The sequence below is a fragment of the Miscanthus floridulus genome, chromosome 12, assembly GCF_019320115.1.
Source record: "Miscanthus floridulus cultivar M001 chromosome 12, ASM1932011v1, whole genome shotgun sequence".
In the NCBI taxonomy this organism is placed as follows: Eukaryota; Viridiplantae; Streptophyta; class Magnoliopsida; order Poales; family Poaceae; genus Miscanthus; species Miscanthus floridulus.
In genome coordinates this window covers 39,015,855-39,033,901 of record NC_089591.1, presented here as the reverse complement: position 1 = coordinate 39,033,901, position 18,047 = coordinate 39,015,855, and the positions used below count along the sequence as shown (strand labels likewise).

Sequence of the window (18,047 nt, the reverse complement as noted above, 5' to 3'; positions counted from 1 at the left end):
CCGTTGAGCTCGACGTCAAACACCTCATGGTATACGAGGACTCCGTGCTGGTCATCAACCAGCTTAACAAAGACTAATCTTGCTCCAGCGAGAAGATGGATGCATATTGCATGGAAATCAGGAAGCTTGAAGGAAAATTCTACGGCATCGAGTACCACCATGTGGTATGCGACCAAAATCAGCTCGCCGACCATTTATCTAAGTTGGGCTCTTCTCGTGCCGTGATCTCACCGAGGGTCTTCGTTCAAGATCTCCTAGCGCCATCCATCAATGAAGATAAGGAAGTTCAGGAAGTTCCCCCACCGAGCAGCTAGTACTTACAGTACCTTCGCCGGCCACCGATTGGAGGGAGCAATTCATCAAGTACCTTACCAGCACCGAGGTACCCACCGACAAAACTAGAACCGAATGCCTAATTCGTCGAAGGAAGCATTACATGCTGGTGGACGGCAACTTGATGAGGAAAAGTGCCAAGGAAGGGATACTGCAGAAATGCATCACCCAAGAAGAGGGAGTAAAGCTACTTCTCAAAATTCACTCTGGTTCCTGCGGCAACCACGTGACCTCGAGAACACTGGCCGATAAGGCTTTCCGAGCTGGTTTCTATTGGCCCACAGCCATCTCCGATGCAGAAGACCTCGTCCGACATTGTGAAGGATGCCAATTTTTTGTCAAGCAAATACACGTGCCGGCGCAAGAGCTACAAACCATCCTAGCTTCCTGGCCCTTCGCATGCTGGGGACTGGATATGATCAGGCCTTTTAGGCCAGCGCCAGGTGATTTTCGGTACGTATATGTCGCCATCGACAAGTTCTCCAAGTGGATAGAGTATAAATTGCTCGTCTCGGCTACTGCAAAGAAAGCAGTCGAGCTCTTCAAAGATATCATCCATAGATTTGGTCTCCTGAACAGCATCATCACCGACCTCGGAACTACATTTACTGGCCATCACTTCTGGGACTTCTGCGAAGACCATTGCATCTCCATCAAATACGTCTCCGTTACCCATCCTAGAGCCAACAACCAGGTCGAACAGGCGAACAGCATGATCCTTGATGCTCTCAAAAAGAGACTATATCAGAAAGAAGAAAAGAACCCAGGAAGATGGCTCAAGGAGCGACTAGCTGTAGTCTAGGGACTGCATACTCAAGCTAGTCGCAGCATCGGTGTGTCTCCATACTTCTTGGTCTATGGCTCAGAAGCCATACTACCAGCGGACGTTGCCTTTCGAGCACCTAGGGTGGAAAACTATGATGAAGAGCAGGCCGTAGCTATTCGGACAGAGGACGTTGATAGGGCCAAGGAAGAACGCCTAATCACCTGCGTCTGCATAGCCAAATATTTGGAAGGCTTGCGGAGGTACTACAACCGCAACGTCAAAGGTCGTTCATTTGCTATTGGCGATCTCGCTCTCCATAGAAAACAAAAAAACTAAAGGGATGCACAAGCTCTCCTCCCCTTGGGAAGGGCCTTACGTCGTCAAAGAGGTCACCCGACCAGGGTCTTATCGCCTATGTGACTTAGAAGGAATCGTTGTTCCCAACTCGTGGCACACCAAGCACCTCATACGTTTCTATCCTTGAAACACACCATATATGTACTCTCCGCTTCATGATGAACAAAGTTTTAGTCTCCATAAATTATCTCCACTTTTTCTCCATTATGGTCTAATCTCCACTTATGGTCGCCGAGCTCCATGCTACTCCATTGTGAACTCCAATGCAAAATCACCATAACTGCTCCGACCACGCTTCTCCAAATCTCCAACGTTATCATCGAACGGTTTTTTCTCCAACAACGCCGAACGATTTCTCCTAGTCGGCGACACGTTTTCGCCAAAAATCGCCGAACAGTTTTTCTCCAACATCACCAAACGATTTCTCCAAATCGCCGAACACGTCTCCTCTAAATCGCTCGCCAACGTATTTCACCACATTTTCTCTTCAAATCGCTGAACACTCTTCTCCAAATCTACAAGATATTTCGTCGATAGGTGAGCAGCATACTTTCTTTTCTGTTCTCTTCAGAGAAGACCCAGTCTCCAATCCCTCCCTTCACGTGCCATGGGCTCCGCGCTCTGTGTTATGGGTGGTCGGCTTTGGTTCCTTGGTCACGCCTGTTCATCCTACACGTCTATGGGCTCCATGCTCGACGTTATGGACTATAGGCTAGCCAAGGCCAAGAGCTCAGCATAGAATTAACTGCTTGGACGCCGCTTATAGTACCTATATCTCCAAGTTATTTTGATAACCGCAAGGCAACACGCGTTCTGTTCTTTTCTCTATGGAGAAAACCCAGTCTCTGATCTCTCCCTACACGTGCTATGGGCTCCGTGCTCTGCGTTATGGGTGGTCGGCTATGGTTCCTTGGTCACGCCTGTTTCCTCCTACACGTGCACGGGCTCTGCGCTCAACATTATGGACTATGGGCTAGCTTAGGCCATAGGGGTCAGTGGCGAACTAACTGCTTGGACTCTACTTATACTACCTATAAATACATCATGGTGAAAACTACGAAGATTTTTTCACCGAAATACAAGCAAACTGCATACACATGCACCTTATAACATTTATCATATACGTAAGTGTTTTTTGCGCTATCACGCGTTCTAACTACACTGTCAAGACATTACAGATGATAATCTATGAGCAGTTCACCGAGCTCCGCCATCACCGTCCATGTCATCGAACAGGTCGATATCACCGGCTAGCTTCTTTGCTGCGTCCTCCACCTCATCCTCCAGCTACTAGGTCTCTGCATCGCTCAGCCCTTCGGTGAACCCACCCCCTATTGACTGAAGATCAATGGGTGGGTAATGGGACCGGACAACCATGAGGACATGAGTAGCGACAGACACAATGGCATCGCGGTTGAAGCTCTTGAAGTTCTCCCATGCTGCCTTGCACCTTTGGATGATGGTGTCCGAATGTTGTCGTCTATCGTCGGGCTGATTAGCCGGTACCAGGTCGACGCAGTCGAGCACCGGTTTAATTGCGGCGACTACGGTGTCAAAGTTATCCCTTTGGGTCTTGGCCTCCTGGACCAGCACATCAAACTGTGCCTTGGCTTTATGACGGTAGCCTGCAAGCGTTACAATGTTCCATCATACAAGGAAACTACTTCAACGGTAACTCCGACCAGGAGGTATTCAGCTTTTAGCTCCTCGGCCAGTTTATCTGCTTGCTCAGACTCCTTCGCCTTCTCCTGTCAAAGTTGTTCGATGGTTTGGCGTAGTTGGCCAAGCTCCGCATCTTGATCTACAAGTGCAAACAGTTACCAACAAAAATATGGCTATTTAGTAATAAAAGTGCAATCACCTATACACCGTACCTGCTTTTTGCTCGGATACACTTCTAAGCTGCTCGGATTGCTGTTTCAACTGCTCGGAAGCACCCCTCAGTTGTTCAGAGACTTTGGCCAGCTGCTCAGACTTGCTTCGTAGCTGCTTGGATGCAGCCACCAGCTATTTGGACATCACCTCCCTCTAGTATTCCAGGTCTTGAGCGTTGGACTCTGCAAGGTCTTGCTCGCGCCGGGCCTTCTAGATGCTTCTCTCCGAGAGGTTCATCGCCTCTTTGAGTTTTTTGTTCTCCTCGGCGAGGGGCTCCATCCTCCTTATCAGCTGGCGGCGCTGCTCGGCAGTCTGAGTTATCACCTGCAAACACACATTGATAATGTCTAAATACAATCCCTAAACGTCAACAAAGAGCATCGCAGACACAGTACTAACCTTGATCAGTTTCATCACCCCAGCAAGGGCGGTCTCCAGTCTCTTGAACTCCCTAGTGGTGTCCTCCTCTTCAACAATTACTATGTCATCACTGTGCTTTCAGAGGATTTAGATAGCTTGGGGTCAAGGTTCGTCATGCTCGATCTCTTCCACCTCGTCCTCCTCTGCTACAGCCGATGGCACCACTTGGGGGCTCCGTGGCTAGATAGTGGGTCTGACCATGCCCTCTGACATCTCGGGGAGTGTTGTCTGCTCCACTGACACCCCAAGACTCTCCGCTCTAGATTCCGGCGCGATGCTGGTAACTACAGTTTCTACTCCACAGGACCCGACGATGCCCGCCATTGCCAAGGGTGCTGTCGCCGGCTCATTCACCGTCGATGACAGTTGTTCGCCGCTGCCTAGTTTGCCAACGGTGGCAATCGGCTCGCCCACATGTTGATGAGCGCCCGAGGACTCTAGGTTGGGGTCCACCGGCACCCCCTCTGTCCCAGAGCTAGCCTTTGGCTACTCGTCAGTCTGGACGGGCAGGATTGGATCCATCATATGCCTTGCTCTACAACAAGTCAGCTCGTCAGTCACCACAAAAGTTAAGAAACTACAGCAAAGTAACTCCAAGACAAAGATACTTATAGTTTGGTCTACCGGTTCAATTTCTTGAATCGGTGGTGCCTGCCCGAGCCCCCAGGCGCTATCATAGGGTCGGCTCCCGTGCTCTGTGGGGGAGGCCGTGACTCTTCCACAGTCGACCACTGTTCTACCTGCCGCTCTAGGGCCCTCTTCGCCTGTTGCTCGGGGACTCCCGTCCCTTGCCCCATAGTGACTCTTGTCGTCTGCTGTGCGGGGACCTCCCTCACCCGCTGCTCGAGGACTTCCCTCGTCTGCGGCTTAGGGACTTCCTCGCCTCTCCTTAATTGCTTCCCCATGGGAGTGCTGCACGGAGGCTCCTTCGTGCTCGGTGGAGGATCCGTCGAAACTTCGTCATCATCAGACCAGTTGAACATTGCGGTCCTTCGCGTTCGAGTGGTTTGATCATCGCTAAGCGAGATGCCACCCGGTTTGATGGGAGCAGCAGCCGCCATTTTCCTCCTCTTCTGGGCCGGCTCGTCGACTGCTACCCTCTTCCCCCAGGTTTTCTCCAACACCGGGGGAGAACTCTCCATTCGACCAACATCCATACCTCCGGAATCCAACGAGACGCCGATGGCACTTCCTTCAGGGTGAGTCGATGGTCGTGCATCCACAGCTAGTGGCCAATTGCCCTTCGGCACACTTGAAAAGTACACCACCCTATCCTGTGAGTGGATCTTTGCATAAGTAAATCAGTGCACTGCTCGACAATGAAGAAGGATAAAAAGCATCGGGAATGCACAACTTAGATATTTACCTGAGGAGGCAGATTTTTGCAGTTGAATGGCTTCGTATACCCTGACATGTTGAACAAGGAAAACAGAGCAAATAGCTCTATAGCCCGCTCTTCACATACGTTCTTTGATAGCATCTCCGGCCTCTCCCGGGTACTGTCGACCTCCCCCTTGAACTCGAAGGCTGGATGCGCCCTCTCCTTACAGGGCTGCACGCGGCGTACTATAAAGCTTGCCGCCACCAATCCACCGTTAGTTCTCACGCCTTTTATCAAGGCAAGAAGCTTCGTCGCTTGCTCCATGTTAGCGCTGTTTGGTGTCTCCGACCAGCTCCTCTGGCTTTTCGGGATGTGGTCAGTGTCGCAGCGGATGGCTGGGTGGCTCTATTTCATGTAGAACCACCTGGCGTTCCACCCTTTCAATGATGTGTTCAGCGGCACAGTAAGGTACTCGCCCGTCATCCCATCCCACAGCTGAAGGTACACCCTGCCGACCACTTTGGAACCACCTCCGCCTCTCTTTTTTAGCCAGAACAAGTAACGGAAGAGGTTGAAATGGGGGAGGATGCTGAGATATGCCTCACAGAAATGGATGAAGATTGACATGTGCATAATGGTATTGGGATGGAGGTTGCATAGACTAACTATCCAAAGCTCGAACAGACCCCTCAGGAACGGATGAATAGGGAATCCCAACCCACGCCAGAAATCATCCTTGAATACCACCACTTCATCAGTATGAGGCGTTGGGAAGGACTCACCGAGGGCCGGCCACCATCCGGCGGTAGCACGGTCAGGAAGAACGCCAGCCTCCACCAATCTGTTAAGCTCCGCCTCTCCCGTTCACGATGGCACCCACTCTTCGTCCCACCAGGCGCCGGCGCTCGCCTTCTTGGGGCTTGCTTTCTTCGATTTGGCAGCTCCTTTTTTCAATGCCATCTCTCTGCTGTGATTGGGGTTCGGCGGCGGAGGAAAATGTGGAAGCGAATCTAGAAACGTCAGGTTTGAGGATGAAGACGGAATGGCAGAGTAGAAAAGGTGGGAACGTGGGGTGCAGCGGCGTAGTTATAAAGCACTTTCCCCACCCTTTCGCATTCGAGGGTTTTTGGGGAATCGTTCCCATGACTTGTGCTCCTCTGAATTCTATGGCGCGGCTTAATGGGCCGTAACCTAGGCTTTAACGCAACCGCAGCCCACGTCGCTCATTTATCACCGCTGTCAATTGTTAATCACCGAATAATCGCTGACCTCTCTGCCATTTATTGAGGCTCAGTAACCGTTACTGTATAACCATTCCTCCAATTTTTTCTCCATGGTTGGACACCTTCGATATCTCCGCTTGTGGCTTGGGGACTGGCTGCTTGTTCGGCTGGTCTTTTCACTATTTCTTTGTTTCTAACCCTAGCACCACGTGACTCCGTCACCTACCGTTAGGCTCAGGGACTAAGTGGGCACACTTCACCTTGCGGTGAATGTGCTTTTTGGGTCTACGCCCAGGGACTGGCTGCCTGCTCGACCAGTTTTTTATTTAGCTTTGGACCCTGGCACCACATGACTACGTCATTTACTGTTAGGCTCAGGGACTAAGTGGGTACACTTCACCTCGCAGTGAATGCGCTTGCTTTTTTCTAGAAGACTCTGCACTCCTTGAGGCTGAAGAAGATTATCTCCTGCTCTCGTGGTCGGACTCTAAGTGGGCACACTTGGTCCACTATGAGGAAATGTTTTGTTTCTGAACTTGAGCTCCTTACACCCTTATGGCAAGCCATGTTTGGATCATACTACTCGGCTATGGTCCTTACTGCTCGCAACTGCTTGGCAACTCATCACAGTGGTTAGACCACGAGTTCGACTGCTCGGCTCTGTTCGCACCTACTCAGACAAGCACAGGACGGTGTTGCATAACGGGTACAAGGTGCTCGGGGACTAGCTATGGGGGGTACGACCCCAGATACCCATGATAGAACACATGGGCTGCGCCCCCAGTGGCGGCCCAGCCCACAAGACGAAGCCTTGTGAAGCATGACTCTGCTCGGCGCCTCCTGCAAGACATCCGGAAGATATCCTGAAGATACTATGAGATCTGTTAGGATATGTATGATCCTAAGATTCCTGTAATCAGTTATTACTTTCCGGTTATCTCTCAGATCTAACCGACTTGTAACCCTGCTCCCCGGACTATATAAGGCGGGCAGGGACCCCCTCCAAAGACACGTAATATCATACGATAGCTAATACAAACCAACAGACCACAGGAGTAGGGTATTACGTTATACTGACGGCCTAAACCTGTCTAACTCGTGTGTCTCTGTTGCCCTCTTGTTCTTGATCTCACGCTCCTCTACCGATCAATCTACCTTCGTGGGATACCCCTCGGAGGACTGCTGACGATATTCTGTCGACACACTACCACCCTGTCCGGTGCCCCAACGGCTAGTTTTTAGCCATTGGAAAGTGACTCGGTTGCGGGTTAGGCGTGTGATGCCTATTAGCGCATGAACCTCCAAGTGAGTGAATCATCACAACGGGGACTAGCTTGCCGGCAAGCAAGTGAACCTCAAAGGAAAAATCATTGTGTCTTGATTGTCTCCTTGGTATTCATTGATATTCACTGATCGATCACTTGCCACGGCGATATATCACTTCTACCCTTCTCCCTCATTACTTTGTATTCACCTTGTGTAGTGCTTGTAACTTGTGTGGCTCTTTAGCTGCAGTTATCTAGCTTGCTTTGTTCACCTAGGTGTAATTTAGCGACATAGCTCTTGTATGACATACTAGAGATCATAGAAATTAGAATTGGGTAGGTGGCTTGCAACCCCAAGTGTAGTGCTAGCGCAAAATTCGCTTCCCCATCTTATTAACTAATCACTTGCTTTAGTGTTGTTGTATAAATTTTTAATAGGCTATTCACCCTATCTAGCCATTAGGACCTTTCACTTTGTGACTCTCTCAGTGAAAAGCTTGAGGCATCTATCGGCGGATGTCGTCTGTGGGGATGGAGTGCTGTTGGTGGCGTCTGCGGTAGCCACGATTGTCATGTCTCCCGAGATGGCACAAAAGTGCTCTTTTGTTTCACCAAATGTTAAATTATAATTTCATAGGAGAGAAGAACAGCTGTTGACTATGGCTAAATCTATCTGGAAAACATAGCTTGACTCTAAATCAATCAATGATTTTATATACCCATGGTGTCTGCATAGGTTATCAAAGCCACAATATTTCTTTACTGAAAACAGCATGGGTGCAATACCTCATTATCGTGCGATCCGTGTGTTTTTAGTACAAAAGTTTAGTTGTCCCGTTGGCAGAAGTTTAGGTGCTCACGGGATCAGCCCCTGATTGTGACTCACCATACCAGCAGGCAGGAGACCCGAACACATGCGGCGCATGACTCGGCACGGGGCCCTCGTGATGGAGCCGCACTGAATCCATATCAACACATCGCTAGAGACAGCACCGTCCCATCGCACGTCGCAAGGCGCACAGCTACTGGAGTAGGACGGCATAAGGCAGCGAGCGGGCCCATGGCTCGTCCTCTTTGACCAGACAGGCTTGGCGCCAGCAAGAACGACGTTGAGCTCGGCGCCAAGATCTATGGCGTCGAGCTCGGTGCCAAGATCTACGACGTCGAGCTGCATGCCATGTCACCGCCACATCTATGTCGAGCCCAAGAGCTCGGAGCCAACAACGATGGCGCCGAGCTAAGGTTCCAGATTTTGAAATCTTACCTCGAGGGGCATATTTGTGAAATTTTTTCAAACAAAGGATTAAAAAATAAAAAATTCGGTTATGTGGACGAGTGTCTTTGTTCCGTCGGCTCCTTTGTGGTATGTTATATCCAGCTTCAAATTTCTTCAGGGCACTCCCAATGGAGAATTAATGGTGGTTTCTATCTCTATTAAATGAGATGCCAACTCAGCAAAATGCTGATATGGCAGCCTAATTAATGAAGAAAGAGATGAAAAATAGAAGAAACTGTTTCTTTAAGAGGAAACGAAGTCGTCTCTTGAATCGAAGCACGAAGAAACTGCGATTTCACTGTTGGGAAGATACGAGTCGTTTCTATCAAGTTGCGGCACCTGTGATGGCTTGCCGGCCGCCGTGGCACGCTCGCTCGCCAACGGCCCCAGCGCTTACCCTGCTGGCCACACGCTTGCCAGCCGCCACCGCGCTCGTCCGCGCCGCCGCTGCGCTGGCCGCGCGCTCATCGCCGGCCGCCACCACGCTGGCCCGCTCGCTCGCCGGCCGCCACCATTGTGGCAGAACCTCCTAAGTTATAGGGCCCATATGCACCTGTCACTGTCCGACGACCTTTGACATCAATGCATATGTTTCTATGAACTTAAAAAGACTGTCGGGTGTCCTCGAGGAACCCCGAATCATCCACGATTTCCGAGCAGGATCACGTTACAGAGTCATTGCAGTATTACAACATTTATTCAAATATCAAACCAGAGTAAAAACAGCGGAAGTCTTACGGTAATAAAGTTTACAAACTAGTTGTTTCAAACCTTACAAACTAAGTTCGATAATTATTACAAACTATAGTAGTAGTGGAGTGGCATAATTAACATATACTTAACACACAAAATGAACATCCTACCCAAGGATCACACATTTACTTCTCGTCGTCAGAACGAACGATAGTCATGCAGCACGATCCAAAACAGATCTGCTCATGAGGCTCACCTGCAACAAGGGTCAACGAACCCTGAGTACAAAAGTACTCAACAAGACTTATCCGAAATATTAACTAATAAACTCAGTAATGCAGGCTCAGGGATTCAAGGTATAGCTTTAACAATGATCAAAGTTCTTTTGCGTAAAAGCTCTTTTAATAAAATTCTTTATATAGAAAACTTCTTTAAGAATTATATACAAAGCTGACACAATCCGCACTGAGATCATGAAACTTCATATCCAACACTTTCACAAGCCTTATTCAAGTTCCAGTTATTAATACTACGATGATGAACAGTGAGTTGAGTCTCCATAATTGAGGAGCAACGATGATTCGAACCGATTAAAAACCCAGCTGGGAATTCCAGACCACACGACATATGCAGGTCCCCGACCTACATATATCAACCTACCCTCGGATCCTCTAAAACAAGAACGGGTCCGCGCCACCCGAGAACACAGTACTCTACCATTCCAGCCCATGGCCACGTGGGTACACGCTATTCCTGCCATCTCTCCACTCCCAGTGCGCGAGTAGCCATTCTCGTAATAGAATTGCCGAGTTTAGGCTTACCGGAGTATGTGGTTAGTACTACAAATTCTCACCTCATGCAATTCAACAACGGACGTGCCTTAATCGACACAGGCGGAAAGAACCCGCTCACAAGACCTCCATGTCTTGTGGCTCACACACACCGAGTCCGCCCGGTCTAGATTTATTACTCCACATTCCAATATCACATGCTAACATAGTTAACCAATGTTCCGTTTAAAACTTGCAGGTAATAGGTAGTCATCCGACTTTTATCGTTCTACGCATAGCTAAGCAAGACTAGGCATATACGAGTTTGAAACTGGTAATATGGTAAATATGGAATAACAAGGGTGGTAATGCACCAATTAGGCTTTTACTTAACTCCTAATCACTTAATGCAGTAACGGAAGGCAAAAGCGAAATTAATTTGTAAAACACAAGGTAGGGTTGTATGCATTCAAGGCTTGCCTTCGTTGACGGAAAAGTCCGGTTTCTGCGACGTTTCACAAGTATTCGATCCGACCTCAACAGACGGATTAACTTCCTCAATCACTTGATTAACTACCACGTGTTCACCTTCGTTCACCACACGTAATAACAATGCCATGTTTAACATGATGCGAAATACGAAACATGATGCTCGATGATGGATACAAAATTAAGAATTTGAATACAACTTTCCTTCGCGGTACAGTTGCAAGTCAAACAAACTAAATCTTTTTCGTAACACATACATCAACTGCCAAGGATCATTAACAACAAATGACCCAAGGGCATCACTCAATCCAAAATTTCAAACAAAACCTAAATCATTAAAGGTTACTATTTGCTTTTATGAATTAATTATTTAATTCAAAATTATGAAATAAATCAACTTATTCTAATTGAGCTCAAAATTTTAGGAGATGTTCATTACATGATAACTAAGTGGCAAAACAAATTTCATAATTTTTGGACAAGTAATTAAGTCTAGAAAAATCATGGAGTTCCATTTATTAATAAATTGAGCAATTTTTATCACATTTAAAATGTACTGAAAAACATTATTTCATATTTTTCTTAAATACTATACATCACAGAGAAGTCACACAAAAATTTTCATAATTTTTGGAGCTCTAAATAAATCTACAAAAAAAATAACAAAAATAGACACTATTCATTTAAATCTGAAAATAGAAAAAATCCATTTGAACGCTGAGTCACTGACAACCGGGTCCTACTTGTCATCTTCTACCTCGCGCTTTGACCACGGCGACACGCGCGCTGACCGGCGAAAACTCGCCGACGGCGAGCTCAATGGCGACGACCAAGGTACTGAAATGATCCCTACACCCCTACGCGTCGATTGGTGGCACAATCGAGCCTCGACACTAACTGGACCAAGCACCACGACGGCCATGGCGGACACGACGGCACGGCCATGCTATGCCGGCGACACCAGTGCGGTAGTGATTAAACAAAGGACACAGGAAGCATCAGGAGCTCACCCCGAACGCATTGGAGCCAAAGACCGAGCCGGAGGAGCAACAGCAAGGGGTTTCGACGTTCAGCGCGAACACGGCAGAGCAAAACATCGTCGGTGATGGTGTACCGGCGACTGCAGTGGTCAAAATGAACAACCAACTATGGAGTAAGCACCACAGCATCGAGACGAAGCCATAGGTACACAGAGCAAGGACAGCAGCTTACCGGAGGGCGCTGGCCACGGAGATGCGCTTGCGACGGGAAGGTCGCCGGCCGTGAAGAAGAAAGACGTGGACAGCGAGTTTCCGGTAGAGATAAACTGAATTGGTGGGTCGGTTGGACGCGTAAGGTTAAGGCGGAGCTGGGACTAGCTTATCAGCGACGGTGGAGCACGACAACGACGGCACGGGCTCGCCGGAGATGATCGGCAACGTCGGGAAAACAGAGGGCGAAGGAAGAACAACAACGACGGCGTCGGAGCTTTATAGGGCGGCCAAGGAAGCAAGGAGAAGCCACGGCGACGCCTTTCCCGCGCCAGCGCGAAGCCAAGGCCGCCACGCGCGCGCCTGGAACGCCGAAGACGGTCGCCGGCCATGTAGCTTCGGCGGTGAGTACTGTTCACAATATTTACAAGTTTGCCATTCGCCAAAATTCACAAATTACTCTCAAATTTTCATAACAACTCAAAAATCTCCAGAAACAAAAGTTGTTCAAAATAAAAAGTTCTACAACTTTGCTTTTATAACCATCTCCTAATTCGGTCTAGATTTTGAAATGAACTTTTGAATTTGAATAGGAAAATTTAACGAATTACGCATTTTTGAATTACTCAAAATTTTTCTAAACAACTTGAAAAACTCCAAAGATAAACTTTGCTTAACTTGCCAAGCTCTACACTTTTGCTTTTGGGCCCAACCCCAAAATATGCTTAGATTTTGAAATGAATTTTCAAGGTAGGATTTAAATGTTGAAAAGCGGGGTTTTCTCGAAAAATTCAAAACCCAGACAAACTTTAAACTTGAGTCAAACAATTCAATTCAACACTCATTACACAAACGTAAACTTGTTTTAGTAAATGCATATCAAAGTTTTCACCAAATGACAAATGCTTTGCAATGCATATGATGACATGTCAGATTTTAATATTTAAACACCCGAGGTGTTACAACCATGCTCGCCCGCACCGCCGCTGCACGCGCTAGCAAGGAGCCACCGCGCCAGAACAACGCCAAAATCACGAGGCCGCGGCGCCGGAAGGGGCAGGACAAGAAGGCCGTCGTCATCTACTAGGGCATCCAGCCGCGGAAGATCATGGAGGACGGCACGGAGTGGGGGTGGTTCTGCTTCAGGCTGAGCACTTGATCTGCTCTACACATTGCAATCGCCGGGTTCCAATTTGTGATGGTCGCCGTTTGATTGTCCGCTGTTCGTTCATATGCATCATGTACGTACGTGCAGCCATGGGACACGTATAGAGCGGACACGTCGATCGACATGAAGAAGCACCACGAGCCACCGGCAGCCGCGCGCACTCGCCTGGGCCACCGTGCACCTGCCTGCACGTGCTCGCCTGCGCCGCCGCGCCCGCCCGCTGGCAGCTGCGCACCTTCGCCCGCACCGCTGCGCGCTCGCGTGCTGGCAGCTGCTCTCGCCAGCCGAGCTCGCCCACGACAGAGAATACCAGAGGCGAGAGCATCCATGGTAATCGGTGGAGGAAGAGAGAGAGAGAAAAACACACATTTATTACGCGAAGAAACCTGCATTGTGGGGGATAGTTTCTATAGATGAAATTTTGCTGACATGGGCCCCGTTCGCTGGTCTGAAACTTGGCTGAAAAACACTGTTCCGGCTGAATTGTTGTGAGAGAAAAATACTTTCCGGCTGATAAAAGAAGCCGAACAAGCCATTTTTAAGACAAGCGAACGGGGCCATGGTCACTACGAAACCGTGCGTAGCGTCTACCGTTGGGACTGCCCTCATTGCAAATGAAGGATCCCACCTGCTTTGTTTCTTGCTGCACATTGATGACCGGACAACATCATCTTGCGATACTGAAATACTATATACGCAAGAACAGGTTTTAATTAGTTTTCTGTATTGGCAACTTCACGCAAGCAACTTGGATGCTTGCCATAGTTGATCAGCATATTCCTTTCGTGATGCATGTACGAGGCTATTAAATTTTTCTCTACATAGAAACTATTATGGAAACTCTGGGTCGTGAAGGTTAGTTTCTATAGATCATTTATTGTTCTATTTTATCTTGAAAACTGGCTATAGAAACTATGAGTTGGAACTGTCTAAGGGGTGATGACCTGTGGCAAACTCTACTGAAAATCCGAACACGCCCTAAAAAATTCATATAGCCGGAACCATTTTGAAAAAAAAAATTATACGAAAGTCTCGAAATCAATGCCGAGTTGGACGGTCAATACAGCATCAGCATCTCTAATTACAAGATGGATCCCATGCCGTCCGATCCGAGTCGGGGTCAAAGTGTCAAACTAATCGAACGGTTCACGATCAACGTGTCCCCATCTTCTTCTGTACGCTTCCCAACGTCCGGGCACCGTTTCGTTCCCTCTCCCTCGTCTCTCCGTGTTCCCGCCGCCATTTCGAACCCACCTCCGATGGCCACCGCCGAAGGCGACGCCGACTGGTCCCTGCCCTCCCCCGCCGACCTCGAAGACAACGGATTCCCGGCTCAACCCTCCTCCCCCGCCGCCTCTAGCAGCGGCTTCGCGGAGGACTTCTACCGCGGCGGCACCGACTGGTCCTCCCTGCGCGCCCCTCCGCCGCTGCGGCCGCCCGGAGGGCCACCCGGTGTGAAGGAGAAGGAGAGGGGAGGCGGTTCGCTCGTGGAGAGCATCCTCTTCCAGGCTTGGGGGATCGAGAAGCCGCGGCGGGAGGTTGGGGATTCATCGCTTGTGCAGAGGAGCCTCTTCCAGGCGTGGGGGATCGAGAGGCCGCGGAGCTCGGGGCTCGGGGCTGCGGATTCCTCCCCCTCCCCCTACCTTTCCGGTTCTTGGTTGGGAAGGAAGCGGAGGCGAGGAGGCGGAGGCGGGGGGTGACGGCCAAGAAGCCCCTCGCGTGCCCCTTCTACAAGAAGATTCCCGGTAAAGGCCGCTGCGTTTCATGGTTGGATACGAAATTAGTCCCAAATTAGTTTGTTATAGTTTAGGCAATTTTTTTCACTAAATTGAGAATATATGGTATGCCTGTTGAGCTACTGCCTACTGAGGATGGCATACATTGAATTGCTGAGCATCCATTGAATTGCTGTTACCGTCAATTTTTTAATTTGCCAATCTCGCTCATGCACCTGCAAATTTAATGAACCTAGGCACACCATTCACGGTGGATGCATTTCGGTATGGACAAGTTGAGGGATGCTCGGCATATTTCCTTAGCCACTTTCATCATGACCGTTACGGTGGATTGACCAAGAAATGGTGTCATGGCCCCATCTATTGTTCTGCACTCACTGCACGCCTAGTGAAGATGTGTCTGTCAGTAAATTCCGAGTAAGGCTCCCTTCTATTTCCCTCTTTGAATTGTTTCATGGTGATTTCTCAGGCCCCAGCAACATGTATTCAAATCAATGACTGCAGCTACATTTGTCCTTTGGAGCTTGATACCGAGTATGTCGTAGAGGGAGTGACAGTTACCTTGTTGGAGGCCAACCATTGCCCTGGTGCAGCTCTAATCCACTTCCGTCTAAGTGATGGAAAGACCTATCTCCACACTGGGGATTTTAGAGCATCAAAATCTATGGCAATTGCATCCACTTCTCCAGAGAGGCCGGGTAAATTTGGTTTACCTGGACACAACATATTGCAATCCCAAATACACGTAAGTATACTGACCCTCAAGTTTTAGGCATTTTCTCTTTTATCAGCACTTTGCTGAACATGGTAAACTGTAGGTTCCCACCCCAGGAGGACGTTATTGATTTTGTTGTGAGGACAGCTCGAAGATATCTAAAGAAGCAACCAAAAACCCTCACTGTTGTTGGGGCATATAGCATTGGGAAAGAGAATGTGTATCTAGCAATTTCCCAAGCTTTAGAGGTACTTTACAGTTGAACTTTACTATTAATTTTGGAACACTGCAGATCCTTATTCTCTGGTTAATATATTCATGAAAGGTCCCTATATACACTGATGCATCAAGGAGGCGGATTCTTCACTCATTTGGCTGGTCAGACTTATCCAAAAGGATATGTTCATGCAATCAAAGTTCACCACTTCATGTTCTGCCCCTTGGATCTGTAAATCATGAGGTTTGTTAATGAATCTCATATGAATTCAATGAATTCAGCAAGTGAACCTCTCTGACTACAAAGTAGCATTTGTCAGAACTTGAAGAAGTACTTGGAGACTCTTAATGGAAGATTTCTAGCTGTGCTGGCTTTTCGGCCTACAGGTTAATGAAGTTCAGGAGATAAATTTTTGTACTTCTGGAATACGCATTCACATCGTTCTCAAGATTATCTCTATTGTTTTATCAGGTTGGACTTTCTCTGAGGCAACTGGAAAGCATCTTGACCTAATAAAACCAAGCTCTAATGGCAGTGTAACAATCTATGGTAGGATTTGTTGGTTATGCTGATAATGGTTTTCCTCTTATTTATTGCTAATGAAAGGTCAATAAGAACCCAAACTATTCCAAACGAGGAATTCTTTTAGTATACACAGTCTGGACTTATTCTTTGTCAAATGCAGACTGAGTTTATTGATCTCCTGAGGGCACCACCAATGGAGGCTAACACTCCTAGTGGTTCTAGTACAAATAAAGTGATCCACATAGACTAGGAAATGTTGAGACTACTATTCACACAATGCAAACTATCACTACTTGTGGTTTGCAAAAAAACTTTTTCCTTTCATCATACCTCACCTTTATTCCTCTCCCTCTTCTTTTTTAAGTATGGACCACCTTCTCTCTCCCCAAGCATATGTAGCTTCTGCAAGCCACTATAACAAGTATAGAGTACCTACTTTTTTTATCCGATCCTACATGGCACTTGGGGCTACTAGTAGAAAAGCAGCGTTGGGGAAGCCCTGAATTCAAATGGCTGATTTGCCAGAAGATCCAAAACTTACTTTTGCTAAGTGCTATCTGCATAATGGTTATTTTTACCGATATGAAATATCTGATCTTCCATACCGAATAGAGATTGACAGTTGCAGTTGCAGCTTATTAAGTCAAGAGAGGTGCATCCTACATTAGAGGTTCCTTTGATTATTTGAAGATTTTAAGCTCAATTTGTTTTAGAAGTACATGTGGTTCCAAACTGAGAGTCTTAATGCAAAACGATGGCTCCATATTGCCTTATTACTGTCCAATATGTATCACGTGTTCATGATAAACATTCCCAATACCAAACTACCATACAGATTTCATTCAATTATGAGTTGTTTCAAACTGATTTTCTATGCTTGTAGGTGTGCCTTATAGCGAGCATTCAAGTTTCACTGAGCTTAGGGATTTTGTGATGGTAAATCCCTGAACCTAATATTACATTGTTCTCATCTTAGCTGAATTCTAACTATAGGTTAATATTTGCATTGGTAGTTTCTGAGACCTCAAAAGGTAATTCCTACTGTTAATGTTGGCAACGCGACAAGCCGAGATAAAATGCAAGCACATTTCCGGGAATGGCTGAAGAGCCTGTGATAAATAAAGCCTGATGAGTTTTTTTTTCTATTTCGCCGTCAGCTTTACTCTATTCAATGTGGTACTGTTGTATACCATGCTTACACTCACAGTCCTCATGTTGAATCGAAATACAAGATTTTAGTATTTTACTGGCTAGAGTAGTGGGATTTCCTAGATGCAATTGGGAGTTGGCTATGCTGCCTTCAGAATTCTGTGGAAGAAATTGATACATGACCCAGCTTCTGAATTCCAATTACATGATAAGGTCTATAGCCTAACACCTGCTGGACTGCTAGTGTCACAGCTTCTATTGGCAACATAAGCACAAATTTCAGCTACTGTAGTGATTAAACTATTTGTTCTTATTCATCCCAGATGATTTTCTACAAGGTGGTAATGGTAATAGTACATATGTTGGTGAGATTTCTGCTGCTCATAAGAATAAGCTTAATGCTATTACATTACCATCATAGTTATGGGCAATCATCTAAATATTACCATTGCCTTCTAAGCCTAGAAAATCTTTGGTTAGTCCCACATCTCAGCATCTTCAAAATGCCTTGCTGTTGCTGATCATCAGAGACCATGTTAGATCTTTCATTTTCTGTTCT

At 47.4% G+C, this 18,047-nt stretch overlaps 1 protein-coding gene across 1 annotated transcript; it reads left to right on the top strand.

Moving 5' to 3' along the window:
- The first annotated feature begins 14,344 nt into the window (after positions 1-14,344).
- Positions 14,345-17,813, top strand: LOC136497904 (DNA cross-link repair protein SNM1-like). The gene is given in 11 exon segments (XM_066493800.1): positions 14,345-14,829; positions 14,832-14,891; positions 15,119-15,299; positions 15,387-15,549; positions 15,551-15,627; positions 15,701-15,845; positions 15,923-16,057; positions 16,134-16,200; positions 16,286-16,363; positions 17,223-17,275; positions 17,353-17,813. Coding segments are annotated over 11 exon segments (1,485 nt in total). The 5' UTR covers positions 14,345-14,405; the 3' UTR covers positions 17,455-17,813.
- Positions 17,814-18,047: the final 234 nt, after the last annotated feature.